General features: G+C 40.4%; 1 protein-coding gene across 1 annotated transcript; it reads right to left on the bottom strand.

The window, feature by feature from the left end:
* Positions 1-242: 242 nt before the first annotated feature.
* LOC309573240 (uncharacterized protein) lies at positions 243-11,205 on the bottom strand (the record flags this gene model as incomplete). The annotated part of the gene is made up of 12 exons (XM_082282003.1): positions 243-1,543; positions 2,380-2,571; positions 3,317-3,430; positions 3,740-3,853; positions 4,397-4,504; positions 4,904-5,020; positions 5,623-5,760; positions 6,566-6,715; positions 7,397-7,528; positions 7,882-7,986; positions 9,223-9,339; positions 10,892-11,205. The coding sequence occupies 10 exons, from the start codon at positions 11,203-11,205 to the stop codon at positions 3,325-3,327; spliced, it is 1,401 nt and encodes a 466-aa protein (XP_082138129.1). The 3' UTR covers positions 243-1,543; positions 2,380-2,571; positions 3,317-3,324.
* Positions 11,206-15,806: the final 4,601 nt, after the last annotated feature.

Below are 15,806 nucleotides of genomic sequence, written 5' to 3'. Positions count from 1 at the left end.
AGCACAAAATGAGGGGCTGGACACAACCAGAATTGAATCCCTTCAAGAGTCTAATTTTCATCTCTGAAGACTCCTCCTTTCCCCTTTTAGCAAGGGCTAAAAAAGCAAATCATCCAAAACAAACAGAACACCCTAAAACAAACAAAAAAGGACTACTGGGCCCACATATTCCTTTTACAATCAAACTGATAACACAACCCCAAAAGCAGACTAACAAGGATTTTTAAAGTTAAAGTTTTTAATTCTTCTGCATAAAGGCAAATGCCAAAAATGTAACACATTCCTTTATTTACAATCACCATAAATCACATGGAAGCATGCACACTGGAACAACAAGGTTCTAAATATTACTTCTTAGAAAAGTGCTGTACAGATGTTCCCTTGTGCACACACACACACACACACTCTGTGCTCTGTGGTGTGTGACTGATACACCCTTGTGTTGGGAAAAATGCCTGAGCATGCCTGGACATAACATTTTGGGAGTGGGAGTAGCTCCTGGGGAAGCAGCTTATTTCCAAATCAGCAGCACAAAGGGCTCTTGGCCCTGGGTACTTCCAGCCTCACAGAAGGCTGTGGTGAAAAGCAAAACCAAACCCTGTAGAGACAACTCCCAGCTCCAGCAGACATTGGTATCCCAGTACATGCTACACAAGGACTGTAAAATTCTTGCAACTGGCACATGAATTTAGTATAAACTACTGTAGCCACAGCTCTCACTTCAAACTTCTGCACACAGTGCTGGCAGAGTAAAACAAAGGAGAGCTTATGCCAACATCATCACAATTCCTTAGCCTGGACAAGAGCAGCTCCACACCTGCAAATACTGCTATTCATCCCCAATAGTTGTAGGAACAACAGGCACTGAATACATCTTCTCCCACTCTTTAACAGTAGACTGGCTCTTTGGGTCAGGCTGCAACACACATAAAAGCAAAATCCAGGTATTTAAGCTGGCTGCTGTTCTAAAAGTCACTGAGCCCCTTCAAGAAAAGGATCTGATTTTGATAAACCATCTACCTTTCCTTTCTCTTCTCTCACCTGGCTTAGGCAAATGCCAGCTTAATTCATCTCAGAGAACAATAAATAGGCCAAATGGGTGATTGCCCAATCCAAAAGTTATTAACAGCTTGTCTTTAATGACTGGAGGAACGCTGAAATTATCTACATTCCTTTAAGGAGTTCCTCGGGCTGGATGTGCAATTCTGGTCCAGTGGAGCAGAGAGGGTTCCTTGGTTTGAGGGGTGGCATTCTTCAGTTTGACTCGATGCTGGAGTCGAGTCAATTCACCAATTTCCTGGTGAAACATCAGCACACTCTGAGGAACAAGATCTCCAGAGGGAATGCCAGAATCCATCACCTGAAGCAGCTTTGCAATATAATGCACATGTCACCTGCCAATGCAGGCATAGCAGAAATGTCCTCACAAAAGCTTTAAGGAACATCCATTGTCATTGCAGCGCAGGCTTCATGAAATCTGAAGTTTTACACTTGAGGTACAGCTTGCAGGAAACAATCTATCCTTATAAAGATCTGGAGAAACCTAAACAAAAAAGCAGGTAACAGCATTTTATAAATGTGCTATATCCAGGCATTAACAGCAAAACATTTCCTCTTTTAAGCTGTAGCATTACAGTAGCAGTAAATGGAAGAGAGCACTGCATATGGTGAACTTATAGCACAGTATAAAGGGGAAACCCATATTGTCCATACCAAAGAAAGTGTTACAGCTAGTATGAACATTTTGAACACATAAATTACTGAGAAAATACAGTACTAGATACCCTACATTCCTAAAGTATTTGTCAAGAAGAAAAGGAAGCAGCTGAGCCTATTTTTCTCAACCACTCACACAATTTTCATCTAAATGTCATTAATTCATAAAATAGACTTTTATCTCAATTAATGAATTTCTGCCATATCTTAAAAATATCCTATTGACTAAGGTTTGTCCCCACAAAGCAACCAGATACATTCATATTTATTTCTGATTATGACAAATTTTCTTTTAGCAAGGGAAGGTAGTGTGGAATTCTATCATGTAACCCACTGTCTGGTTTTCAAGCAAGATTAAACTTCCACAGATAAAGTTCCTGACACTTGAGAGTTAGAGCTCATCACACCTAAAAGCCAAGGTTAAAGGCAATGTTGCTCTAAATACTGATCTTTCCATCCCAGAAAACCAGTGTGTTGCTCCACAGAGAAGGTATTTAATTCACTTCGTACATCTTACATCTAACAAATATTTACAAACCCACTGAGTATATACACTCCTTAATACAGCCTTATTTACAACAAAGACCACTGAAAAAACACTAAGCATCAACTATGTGGAAACCAGAAAGGCTCTTAACTGTGACGTAGAGATGCTTCTTTTACCTGAATAATTTCACCTTATGTTGATTGCACGTCTGCTGACTGTAAATCTTCCTCTTTCAGTGCAGATCCTACATGACAGCACCAGTTTTCCAAGACTTGATCTGCTGGTCTCAGACTACATTCCTATTCTTCAAGTCTTTTTTCTGTCACAGGAGAAATTCCTTCTTCAATACTTCTATATACAAAGAAAGACTAGATATTTTCAAATATTGAATTAGCACTTTAGGGAAGTGAATGCATGTTAAATCTTATTCATGCTCAAAGAATTTAACATAAAAATCAATAAAGTCAAAATAAAAATGCCATCAGCATAGTTTTTTAAAAGCTCTAGCTGCCTTTTCCTCATATTGCTATAATCCAAAATCTAAGTGTAAAACTAATTTTGGCCATATTCTAAATGAGTTTTATTATGCAAAATAGTCAAAGATCACTGTTTAACAGACATTTATATCCTAGTCCATGTTTCAGAGCCTGCATCAAATGTAGTTCAAAGGCAATCTAATTACACAAAAGACTACCTGCTAATAAAACCTGTTGATTGCCATCCATCCTATTAATGCACCACAAGAATCTACAGTCCAAGAGAAAATTTTCATTAAAATCTACTGCTGCAAATGCCAAGTTGTGACTTCATCACAAAAACATTAAGAGGCAGAAAAGGTGCTACTGAAATAATTGAAAAAACTGGCATTTTTTGAGTGATAAAAACACATCTTTTAGCGGACAGGTAACAATTTCAATTTCCTAAGTCTGAAGCATTAGATCTTTTAATTAAGGGGCTGTATTAAGTGCAAGAGGATGGGATAAAACACTAATAAAATAAAGGAATAAAAAAGAAACTGATCTGCCTGAACTGAACAGTTGGATTCTGTAGAATGATACTGTGGATGAGCTACTGAAACAGAACAGGTCACGTAAGTAGTCAGCACAAACTCACTTTGGTATTTAGATTTTTTTCCTCAATATTGTATCTTCAGCATTTGCACTTCCCCATCCTCTGTCAGGGTATTCTGACTGATGTCCTTCCAATAAACTGCTACAAAGTTTAAGCCTACAAATAAAAAAAACCAAACCCAAAGACTAAGTGCCTTTATTATGGTAACTTTTAAATATCAAATAGCTACAATCCATTAACACAGACTATAACATGAGAACATAAAGAACATAAGGACAGAATTTTACCACACAACATATAAATATTGACCAAAACATCCCTAAGAAGAATAGCAAAAAAAAAAAAAAAAAGTCAGTGTTTATAATAAAAGCTTGGATTGAATTACAGGAAGAATAATATAATTTATAATTATAAAATTAATTAAAAAATACCCTCAAACCCCAATTGATGAGCTGCATTTCATACCTCTCCAGCCTGCAGTCTGCATCTCTGCAAGTCTTGCTGTCAGGCAGAAAGAAGCTGGATTTCCTCTGTTTTGGATTGTTCCATCCTGAAGAACAACTGGCTGGAATTGGGTCACTGCATAAAAACAAAAAACTATCATTGTTGTCACTACAAAACAACTTAATCTCTAGGGAGACAGAGAGCAAGCTTCCAGCTCTTAAAGGCTGAGGAAATGAGAGGCAAACTTCCAATTCTTTCCACAAGACAGAGTGTGAAAGGGGCTCATCATTTTCCAGCACTATCTGGGATGGCAGAGAGCAGAAAGCAACAGATGGGAAAGTCAGAGTGGAAAAAGCTGAGTAAGCTCAAAGAAGAGAAGTAACAACCAAACATACCATGTGCTGGAGGAAATGTAAAAAGGGAAAGAAAAAAGAAGGGAAAAGGGAAAAGGGAAAAGGGAAAAGGGAAAAGGGAAAAGGGAAAAGGGAAAAGGGAAAAGGGAAAAGGGAAAAGGGAAAAGGGAAAAGGGAAAAGGGAAAAGGGAAAAGGGAAAAGGGAAAAGGGAAAAGGGAAAAGGGAAAAGGGAAAAGGGAAAAGGGAAAAGGGAAAAGGGAAAAGGGACACCTTTACAGGATAAGCAATAAACAGAAATAACATCATGATCACTGGGGTATTTACCTTGTTATTCCTATACTTTGTTGTACTGTCACTACTTCATCTTTTTCACCTAAGGCTTCCCACTCTGAGCACTTTGAAAAAGCCTCCTGATGTCCCGAGTCAGTAAGGCTGGAAAGAAAATGAAAAGGTCTGAATCCATGCACGTGGGTAACAGAGCTCCTCTTAAGGGGGCTAAGTGGACAGAAAAAAACCACAAAACCACACCTGTATAAACATTTTTTACTAAGGTTAGTGTGAAATGTCTACTAAACTGCCAAAACCCTTCGTGTTGCTTAAATCTACACACAAAAACCCCTGTGTTGTGTCTTCTGACACTTGCAATGGACCACTGTAAATAATTGCTATCATACAGCACAATTATTCTGACATGATTTCCATTCCTCATTAAATTGCACACATTTTTAGATGAAATTAAAGCTGTTAACAAATGGAGGGGAAAGTACCAGTCATATTCCAAAAGTTAGTTCGTAATATCAATGAATTCCCATATGGAGAATAATTTCATACCTTTCCAGTGTGTGGTACATCTGCAGATAATGGTTTTTGCTCTCTGAAACCACAGAGGAGTCAGAACTGTTTCTTTTTCTGCGTTTCCATACTGGAGAAGAATCAGGAGAACAGGAACTACAAAAATACAACACAGATTTTACACACATAACATTTTTTTATCTATGTCTAAATGTTTATCAGAGTTCTGCTAAATAATAGCATATGCTACAAAGGAAGTTTTCTTTTGAGGTATGATTCTTCAGTCACACAGAGGAACATGGAGCAAATGGCTCACAGTTTGGAAGCAGAACCATTTTGAGCTCCACACATATCCCCCCAGGACAAAGGATTTCAGTAAACAGGGAAGTGCACAAGGTACTTCACAGTCAGCCTCCCTGCTGTTCTTCAGACAGGCAAGATGCTATTAAGGAAGGGGACTCCTGCTTCTGAAAAAGCTCCCCTACTTTCAGAACATTCCAGCAATGACTAAAGAAACCTCAGTACTCTAAGAAGCTGAAAAAATACTGCCTTTCCTTCTGTTAAATCATGTAATTCTGCAATGCTGGTAATTTTTCCACATTCAATGCTCTGTACCATTGATGGATTACATTCAACAGCAAAAGTGCCAAACTCCAGAGCTGTGCATTAACTACTCATCCACATTAAACATTTCCTACAAAAAACTGACACGTACTGAATTATTTCCCTAAGTTAAGCACAGAAGTTTTCTCTCATACCTCTCAGGTATGAAGTCAGTCTGTCTGCATTCATCTTCACATTCATTTCTCTTCTGCTTTTCATCAAACACAAAGGAGCCAGAAGCATCCTCATCTTTGCAGAACCGCTCCTGGGAACTACCTGAAGGTTCTGTACTACTAAAAACAGGAGGGAAAAAAAAAAGCTTTAAAAAACTACCCATCTGGCTTACTGCTCCAACTAGAAAACAGTTAAACTGAAGTAATAATTAACAGTTCATCTCATATGACACTCAAATGGTGTAAAAACTGCAACTTCTACCACAGGTTAATTACAACACAGGAAAAACTACACAGTGCAGTTACAAAGCTACAAGAACTCCATTCACTCTTTTCCTCCCAATTAACTAGTCCAAATCGTGTAAAGTATGAGGTGGCATCAATTAGCAGAGCTAGCCTTGTTACAGAAATTCAAAGTTGTGAAAAGATAAAAATATTTCCATCTTGAATGCACCTGACACTCTCCTGAAGAGAGCACAGAAATCTCTCTCTCACTTTAAACGTCTCAAATCCTCTAACATATTGTTACTGTAGGAGACACATGGTTCCATGACATCAGGAAAAGGAAAGAAGGAAAGGTTATCAAAGTCAAGGAACAGTAATCACCAAATTTGTGCTTATGCCTCTCGCTTTCTAGAAAAGTAATGTTAACTTATGCCCACCAGTGTAAAGACAAAGGGGAGGAATGCATTCTGCAGGCAGACCAAATGCCTTCCTCCCCATAAATGCCTGACTGCAGATGATCTTAAGACTAAATAATGGGAGTATCTTGAAGACTAACAGAATTCAAATGCAAAACAAAGCATTCAAGGAGACTCCCATTTCTGAGTCTGATCTTTTTTCTCCCAGTCAGGAATGCTCTAAAGGAACTACAGAGCCCTCCTTAAATTCCTTAAGCCCTGACTTAATTCACCCATATACACACACTGGCTGCAGATCCCAGGTTTCTTCAGCAGGAGGATCCCAGGCATGCAGTGCTATCTTCCACAGCCTGATCTGCTGGTCCCAGGACCTACGGCTGTACTTCTTGAACTTGTTGGGAGTTCTAGGGTGAACTCCTGGAATTCGCTGGTCCCTGTAAATACACAGTAAGATTTATTATTTCAGAACATGGAGGTTTTTCCCCTTAAAAAGAATCCTCAGCTCATCAGATCACACAGGCATCAGTGGTCTAATAAATAAAGTTCATATTTTTAAACACTTAATTGAGATGTGTATAAGACATTACCAAAAACAGATCATAAAAGCAACAACTAACCATCATGTGCTGAGTCAGACTGGAAGCTCATCCAGTCCAGCTCTCTGACAGCTGCCAAAAGCAGATCCCTACTGCCCATGAACAGACACAAAACAGAAGCATAACTCATACTCCTTCAATAATATCCCAACCTCCAGCTCCTTCAACTTTATTTCTCCTGAGTCAAGTGCAGCTTCTTTTATTTAGTATTGTACCCAGTCTGGCTGGGATGGAGTTACCTTCGTGCTCACACAGCTTCAAGGCCTTCTCCTTTCCCCATTCAGCCCTGCCCCATCCCACAGACACTAAGTTTACGGTGAACTCTAAGTTGAGAGGGAAAACTGCTGGGACAGCTGACTCAAATTACCCAGAGATACTGTGCACCATATAATGTCACACTCAGCAATAAAAACCAGAGGAAGAATTTGAAGAGAACTAAGGCAGTGTGCTGTTTTACACACACACACACCAGGAACAAGTAAGAGTTCATTTGGAAAGCTGCAACACAGTGCAACTTACTTTGGAACTTCTTTAAGGTATCTGTCATATGCAAGGGTATTCTTTCCAAAATTGATCTGTTTTTGTCTTCTCCTCAGGACCACTTCATCAGTTTCCCATTCAGCTGGATTAGCAGAGTCACTTGCAACAGAACTTGAAAATAAAAGTAAGAATTAAGTTGAAAAAAACCTTAATAGTTTTACAAGTTACATAAACATATTCTAGAACTGCCTGTATTCTTCCTGATAGACAGTGAGCACCACTCTGAACTCACTAGTTCACAGAAGTGAAAGCTGTGCTAATCAAATCTGAACCTCAAATAATCACACGAGTAGCTTTTGAGATAAAACTTCTCAGTGCTACTCCCTCCTTAAGGCTTCCTTCAGGCTTGATATGAAACAGCCTGTGTTTCAAATATTCATTAATGCATGTAAAGTAGTCAGAGATCATCAGATGGTTATTGCTAAAACCAATGCAACAATAAGCGGTAATAGTTCAATACCTACTTTGTGATTTTTTTATTTGATGTCCTCATTGTTTTGCCTTCTTCAATTCTACCTTCCCAGTTGGGGCAACTGGAAAGAGGCCTAGAATGTTCTGGTTCTGTAGAGCTTAAAGAAAATAATGGGAATTCATCATGAATGTTTGCTGCTTGTAACACAGTTAATGAACAGAAACATCAATAGTGGACAAAACCACTCCACAACTGTAAAACCACAAGCATGCTCCTCTGTTTCAGTTCTAAGTCACCTTCAGCCTGCCCTCTTCTGTCAATTTTAATGCCTCAACATTTAACAAGTGATGTAAGTAATACAGAAGCAGATTTAGCTGATAGTCTTACTTTCCCTAAATGGTTTCACATCAACAGATGAAATTACCATCCGTGCTGACAACATCATTTTAACACAGGACAAAGATTCCACACTGAAAAGGAACATATCCACTCAGCAAAAGAGAAACACAGAACACTGCTGGCACATCCACTTAAGTCTCACACTCATGCCATACCGTTAGTATTTTTTATGACCACATCAAAGACACAGAAAACACTCCTGAACACAAGGCCTTTCCTAAGGTATTAAAAAGATTAATTTATTAATGAAACAATATTAAACATGCCATCAAAAATTAAAATCACCTTCATACAGCGTAATATTCAGAAATGTATGAATTACATAAAAAAATATTTTCATGTACCCTCAGTAAAATATTTCCTGTTATATTCTGTTCAGTTTTCTGCACATATCTCAGCACTCACCACTTTCCACCCCTGCTATCAGACTGTAAGATACAAGTCTCAACCACTTCCTCCACCGTAGGTCTTCAGTCTAGAATATCCAAAAGCCAAGAAAAATATTCCTAGAATTACCTATGTATAAAATTCTATCTCATCTCAAATTTTCCTCAATAACCGTAGGGAAAAAAAAAGGTGCTCACTAAAAACTGCAGTAGAACTGAATATACCAAGTGCACTGTGAAGTGAACAAAGATGGCCTGCCCACACTTACACATAAAGATGCATAAGCAAAGTATGAAAATAACAGCATATGGCTTCATTGGGAATTTTATACTAATATTGAAGCCTTCAGCAATAAAGGGCTTAACCTACTGCTTCACTAAATAGCATTTCTCCCTTTCATTTGGAATACTTGCTAATACCATGGCATGTATTTCAATTAGACAAACTGGGTGGTCTTCTTCAGGGACGATGCAGGTATCATCTCCTAACTCTGTGCTACTCTGTTATAAGAAAACACTCAACCTAAGTATGTCCAAGCTTTTCTTGGACTCCTAAAGAAGAGTGTAGCAAAGTGGAGACGTAAAGAAAATTCACATTTATTCCTCACCTGTCCAGCCAATGGCCTGAATGGCCACACTGATATTCCTCAAGCACCAAAGAATCTGAATGCTTCCAGCTTCTATATTCCTGTTCTTGATGCCAGCAGTGTGGATGCTGCACAGAACTAGAAAACAAGAATTTTCATCTGAAATCAAGTCACTGGTAGTCACTGAACATTGCCCATAAAAAACAAATATGGACAATCTGATTTGGCATACAGATATGTGATTTACCTCAACTTATTCAGGAAACATTTACTTAACAAAGATGTTACGACAGTGCAATTGCTGAGAAAATGTCTTTGATTAATGCAATTAAGACATCAACATTTTCAAATAAACCATTATTATTTAAACAACCAAACATATACTCTATTTGCAGACAAAATGGTAGGAGAAAAAACCTAATTGAGGACTGTCACCAGTATTTATAGACCTGTGGACATGTGCCAACATCCACAGACCATCCTCCAGCAGCAGTGCACTACCTGACATTTATTTACTGCCCCATCCCGTAGTAAATGCATAGAAAAGCCAAATTCAGGAACTACACTTCAATGCAATGGCTAAGGAGAAGTAGGTCAAATGTTTATGTGGAAACACTTTTACCCAGGAAATTCTTGACCAGACATGGCTGCAGAGCCCTCACAAGGAAGCCTGGGATCTGACTGTAGTGCTTGCAACACGCTGGTGGGTCAGCCAGGGATTGCTTAAGGGTTGAGTTCTCTACATTTTCCTCCTGATTCTGGCGGCTTTGACATGTTAAATGACAGGTTACTAAACAAAACACAATCGCAGCATCTGCTAACACCAGACCTGGCTTCTGGGCTGAGGACCACACCTGCAGATCCCCCACCACACCTGCTTGAGAGAGCGACCTGGTACTGCAGCCTCTGCACTGTAAATACACGGTGTTTCTGTGTGTGCAACAGCAAACACACTGCTCTGTACGTGCCAGCTCTCTGCGCGTAACTAAACAAGGGAGAGGGAAGGAAGGATTTTTCATATTTTACTCCTGAGTTAAGCACTCATATTTTCTTTCCCTTCCTCCTCCACCCTGCCTGGCTTTGGGAGTTTCCTGCTCCCAGAGGCTCGAAGTTACCAACAACACACAGCACAAACAGCTCCCTCCGAATCACAGACCCAGGCAGAAGGACGCTTCCAAACCCGCTCGCTTTTCGCCAAGACAGTGAATGGATAAAACCCTTCTCTGACCACCTTCAGCAATTACTCGATTTAATGACTTGAAAGAAAAATTTTTAAAAAGCACACCAACTTAGCTACATTACAACACATGTCGTAAGTACGACACTGTTTGAAAACGTAAGGGGAAATGACAACCGAAAACTATGCCTTTTAAAAACATTCCGGTATTTGCTTTGCACCGCCCGCCCACTCCAGCCTGAAGCCAAGCCGCAGTGCTCCCAGCCGGGCTGGGGTGCCTCGCCTGCCCGGGCAGCTGGTCCCTCACTCGCCACGGGCAGAGGAGGCCGAAGGAGCTCCTGCAAGGGGCCGAGGCCGCAGGAGAAGGGGCCGTCTGGCGGAGGAGCACGGGCTGCCACGGCTGCATAGCCAGCAGCTGCCCTGGAGCCGCCCTGGGACAGGCAGCGCGGCACCCCCGCCCGCCCAGCAGGGCGATGCCCGCCCCGCTCCCCGTCCCCCCGCGGCCGCTCCCACCTGCGCAGCCCGCCCGGCTCCGCTGAGCCCGGGCGGCGCGGCCCGCCGGACATGGCTGAGGCGGGCGGCGGCCCCGCCGAACATGGCCCCGGCTCCGGCCCCGGCTGCAGCGGCAGCGGCAGCGCAGGCGCGGCCCGTCCTCCCGCGGGGAGCGCAGGCGCGCTCGGGCGCTGCCGCAGCCGGGGGAGCCGGGACGGGGCTGTTCGTGCGGGGCCCTGGTCGGTGTTACCGGAGGAAAGGGGCGCGTCCTGCGCCCCTGTGAGGGCCTGGGCACAGCTTTCCTCACACCGAGGGCGCCACTGCCCTCTCGCCATCTCCCTGCGGCTGCATTCCCCGGCCCACTCCGCTCGCAAATCTAGGGAAAACCCAGCTCCCACATCACGGCGTTACCTCACGCAATAGCCAAGGATTCGTTTTAGGACAAGGTAGTTTCCTGCTAGACGTCGTGAGGGGTTAGTGGCCACGACAATTTACACGCTACAGGGATGTGTCCCACATTTCAGACCATTAATGGAATCATAGAACAGCTTGATTTGGAAAGGACCTTAAAGATAATTTGCTCCAGTATTTATATCTCAACTCCTTAAACAGCTCAAAGTCAACAAACATTTCTTAAGAGATGGCACTCAGAACTTTATTCTTACTATATATCATCCTGACTGAAATGGTACTTAGCTGCAGACTAACCAGTTTTTAAAATCATAGAACGGTTTGTTGGAAGGAACCCTAAAGATCATCTACTTCCAACTCCCCTGTTATGGGCAGGGATGCCTTCCCCTAGATCCCATCCAACCTGGACTGGAACAGGATCCCTTCCAGGGATGGGGCATCCACAGCTTCTCTGAGCAACCTGTTTCAATGCCTCACCACCCTCACAGTAAAGAATCTCTTCCTTATAACTAATCTGAACCTACTCTCTTTCAGTTTAAAGCCATTCCCCCCTTGTCCTATCATGCCATGGCCTTGTCAAAAGTCCTTCTCCAGTTCTCTTGAAGATCCTTCAGGTACTGCAAAGTGCTGAACTCCAAGGTCTCCCTGGAGCCTTCTCTCCTCCAGGCTGAACACCTCCTGCTCTCTCCTACCAGTGGTGCTCCAGCCCTCTGAACATCTTCATGGTTCTCCTCTGGACTCACTCCAGTAGGTCCTCTACTACAGGAATGTGGTAAGATTCTTTATTGCTGTTGCTTGGTAATAAATCTGAGCACGATCACGATAAAATAAACGTTTAATATAGGACACACCATTGCTGCATGCCAGTGCTCCCTTGGAAAGACAAATTTTTCATCATTGCCCCTGCTGATTTCATGACATCCAATGTCACTCCTTCCCATCTGGTAGTTGTGAAAAGTCATTGGAGGTTTTTTTCCTGAGGTTCTTATTTAGATTTCATACACACCTTCTTCCATTTATGCAACTCTCTGCATTCAGGTTGTAGTAGGAAAATCCGTCCAAGAACGACTTCCCATGTACCCCTTCAGGAGAATTTAAGCCCTATTTTTATTTATTCCCATGTTCTCAGATAAGACATTGCATACAACTAAGTCAGATTGATTTCCACCCATGTAAGGTTTTACCTGGTAACTTTAAAATTAAAACCAGAACTCTTACAAAGAATCAATCGTATTTTTATTCAGCTCTTCAGAGAGTTTTAAGATTAACTGCATGTATTCATTAAACCTTTTCCTTAAGGGCTCTGCAAATAATACTGTTAAACAGGTAAGCTATCTAGCAAAAGAACCACCAAAAACCGCAAATAAGAAATCCTGCAGTATGTCTTTGGAAGAAAATGTCTTGTAATCCATGTAAGAGCTTGAGTATTTATTACTCAACTCCTTCAACAGCTCAAAGTCAACAACACTTCTTTAAAAATTGCACTGAGAACCACAGTCTTACTGAGGTTTGTCCTGACTGGAATGGTGCTTAGCTGCAATCTAACTAGTTTTACAAAATCACAGAAAAGGTTTGTTTTGGAAGGGACCTTAAAGACCATCCAGTTCCAACCCCCTGCCATAGGCAGGGACACCTTCCACTAGACCAAGTTACTCAAAGTCTCATTCAATCCCCTTAGCACTTCCAATAATGGGGCAGCCACAACTTCTCTGAGCAACTTGGTCCAGTTTCAACACAATAAAAATACTGAAGAGATCACATGATAATCTGGTATTTTGGTTTCAAGCTATGCCAAACCTCATGGTAGAAAAACTATTCGTATACTGGATTAAAAATATCTCTTGCTTGGAAAAAAATGTCTTTTTGGGGTTGACAAATTTTGTTAACCTAAAAAACCCAAAAGATAACATATTTTTTCAGTATCTTCTGGAACACTACAGTTACAGAAGTAATACAATGTGGAAATAAATAATATAGCCGTGACCCATGTGTTGAGAAAGACCTGTTGAGCTGCAGCACACCAGGAAATTTGGGCCACACATGATATGCTCATATGGGGTATTTATACAGACAGAGTCCACCCACAGATTTTCTTTAGTTTAATGACATCACATTTATATAATATACTTCAGATTACTAACATTGCCCACCCACAAGTCAGTGATGTGGAAAAGCACACACATAGCTGGAAATGCAATACTAAATCGCTCTTAGTGATTTACACACAATAATAAAAAAGAAAATTCTTTCAGTAAATATTTTAGCCACTTGCATTACTTAGTTTTTTGATTTTTTCTTTTTTTTTTATACATAATGCTGTAAGAAAACTGATTCTAAACCCTATCCTCATATTTAAGAAATGTACCAAGATTATGTGGGAGGCAATGGTGTGTTCTTTACTGCAAACAGAGAGCATCTTCTCTAGAAATGGCCCTATATGTGCACGTGGCTCTTCGCATGATAACCTGAAGCTATCATGAATACACATGCCTATTTTTGTACTCTATTATTTTCATGTTCATATGGATTTTTAACAAGTTGTTTCTCTAACACAGCCTTTAAGAAGCTCACAAACGTTGGAGGCATCTCAGATTACTTTGAGAATTTAAACCTGAGGAAAACTACTTGTTTTAAGGAATTTAAGTCAGGTACTATCATTAACATAAATCATAATTTTGTTTCAGTAATTATTACTAAGTTTTCTAAGAGGCACTTTTGTGGACAGAGCATTAGAAGATGCAAGGGTCTCATACATTTATGACTGTTACTCTGGCATACTTTTATACTGACAAAAGAGGTAAGATGAACAAAAGCAAAGTTCTACTGAAGTGAAAACTTCCAGTCAATTCAGAGTAGATTCCACTGCAAGAGCAATTAGGAGTTTAAAGCTTTTATTACACGGAATACTGTTGGCAACTGACCTGGTTTTCTATAAAACCATCTGCAGCGACATGTATCTAAGTTCCTCAAGGCCTTTATGATTTTAGCTTCACATTCTTTACAATAAATATTTTTATTCCAAACAGGCTGTAGGAACTGTATGACTGATGGTGGCAAAACCACAGCTCCAAAATCCTACCCTCTCTTCTGCAACTATTTCAAGGGCCACGTCCCTTGTATCCATGCCACATTATGTAAACTTTCCAGAAGCAAATGTTACAAAATGCTTATTTGTAAAGGCTGCTGTGCAGTGATAGGTGCATGTCAGACAATACCACCCGGCCCTGTAAGAATCTTCCAAAAGTTGAAAAATCCTGCAGAGACCATTTTAAATCTAGAAATTATTTCCCACAGAAGTACTGGAAAATATTTTAAATTCAATTGCTGATCAGCTCCTAGATTTTTTTATTAGTTTTCAGACTTGCCAACAAATCTGTCTGAAACTCCAGAACTCAATTTAGTTCTATTCAGATGAAGAGTGACATGCCACTGAAGATCTCTTCGGGAAAGAGACAAATCCATACTACCTGTCTCACTGTCAAATTCTCACTTTATACAATTTAAAACAACAGTTAATGAAAAACAGAGAAGCCACTGTTATTAATAGGTAGTTTAGATAGTTGCATAGTAGATGTTGTACATAGAGCAACTGAGATATGCTGGAACAGTTAGTGTCCTTGAACTCAACCAGTTTGGATTTTTACAAATGAATGTTATTTAAAAAATCCAAAGTTAAAATTCAACACCAACAGTATAACATAAATGTTAGTTTTCAAGAGATGCTGTCAGATCTGTTTTCAATTCCTTACCCCTCTCTGAATTCTTGCTTGCAGCTGCATTTGTAACCATTTCCTGGCTGACTCCAAGTAGAGGTGGGTGCATTCACCACCTGCAGCTCAGCTGAGACTCATGTAATGTTCCATGGTTGTGCTTCCAATACTTGTACATTTTTACATCCTACCACTTGTTGTTCCTGCTCAAACCAGTTGCCTGTCACAGAAGTCAAGAGGTGTGCATGTAATCACCAGCACGTCACCTCTGCCCATGATTTACTGGTAAGATCCTTTTGATTATTCAGGTGGGAAGTACTAAGAGCTTTTGTTCTCGTACACCAAAGCTTTAAAGTATTCCTTTCTCTATTTGACCCACCTGTGATTTTAATTTACAAATTAAAGCTCAGATGTTTGCTGCACTCCCTTCCAATGTATATAAAAAAAGTCCCATCACCTAAAGAGTATTGAAACCCTAAGCAATATAGCTCCTGGAAACCAACAGATTTAACCATAAATTAGCAGTGTAGGTAAATGGGTTATGTTGACAAATCCTTCTGTTGTTTGAAAAAAAGACATCCATCAAAACGTATGCTAGAGGCAAATTAATGGAATAAAAGGTCCATACAGGACTTGTAAATCTTCAGGAATTACATTTCTTAGCTCACTGCAACCCTTTATGAGTGGAGAGGAGCAGCTGAAGGGACACAACTGATACACTTCTTTGGAGAACAACTGCAAAGATTAATAATAACTTTACAACTGGATTAAAGAATAACAAAACTATCAATGAAGTCTAACCAAAGCAATTTTCT

The sequence above is a fragment of the Coloeus monedula genome (genome assembly GCF_965178545.1).
Source record: "Coloeus monedula genome assembly, chromosome: 5".
NCBI classification, from domain to species: Eukaryota; Metazoa; Chordata; class Aves; order Passeriformes; family Corvidae; genus Coloeus; species Coloeus monedula.
Note: the sequence above shows the minus strand (reverse complement) of the source record. Positions and strands in the feature narration are given on the sequence as shown.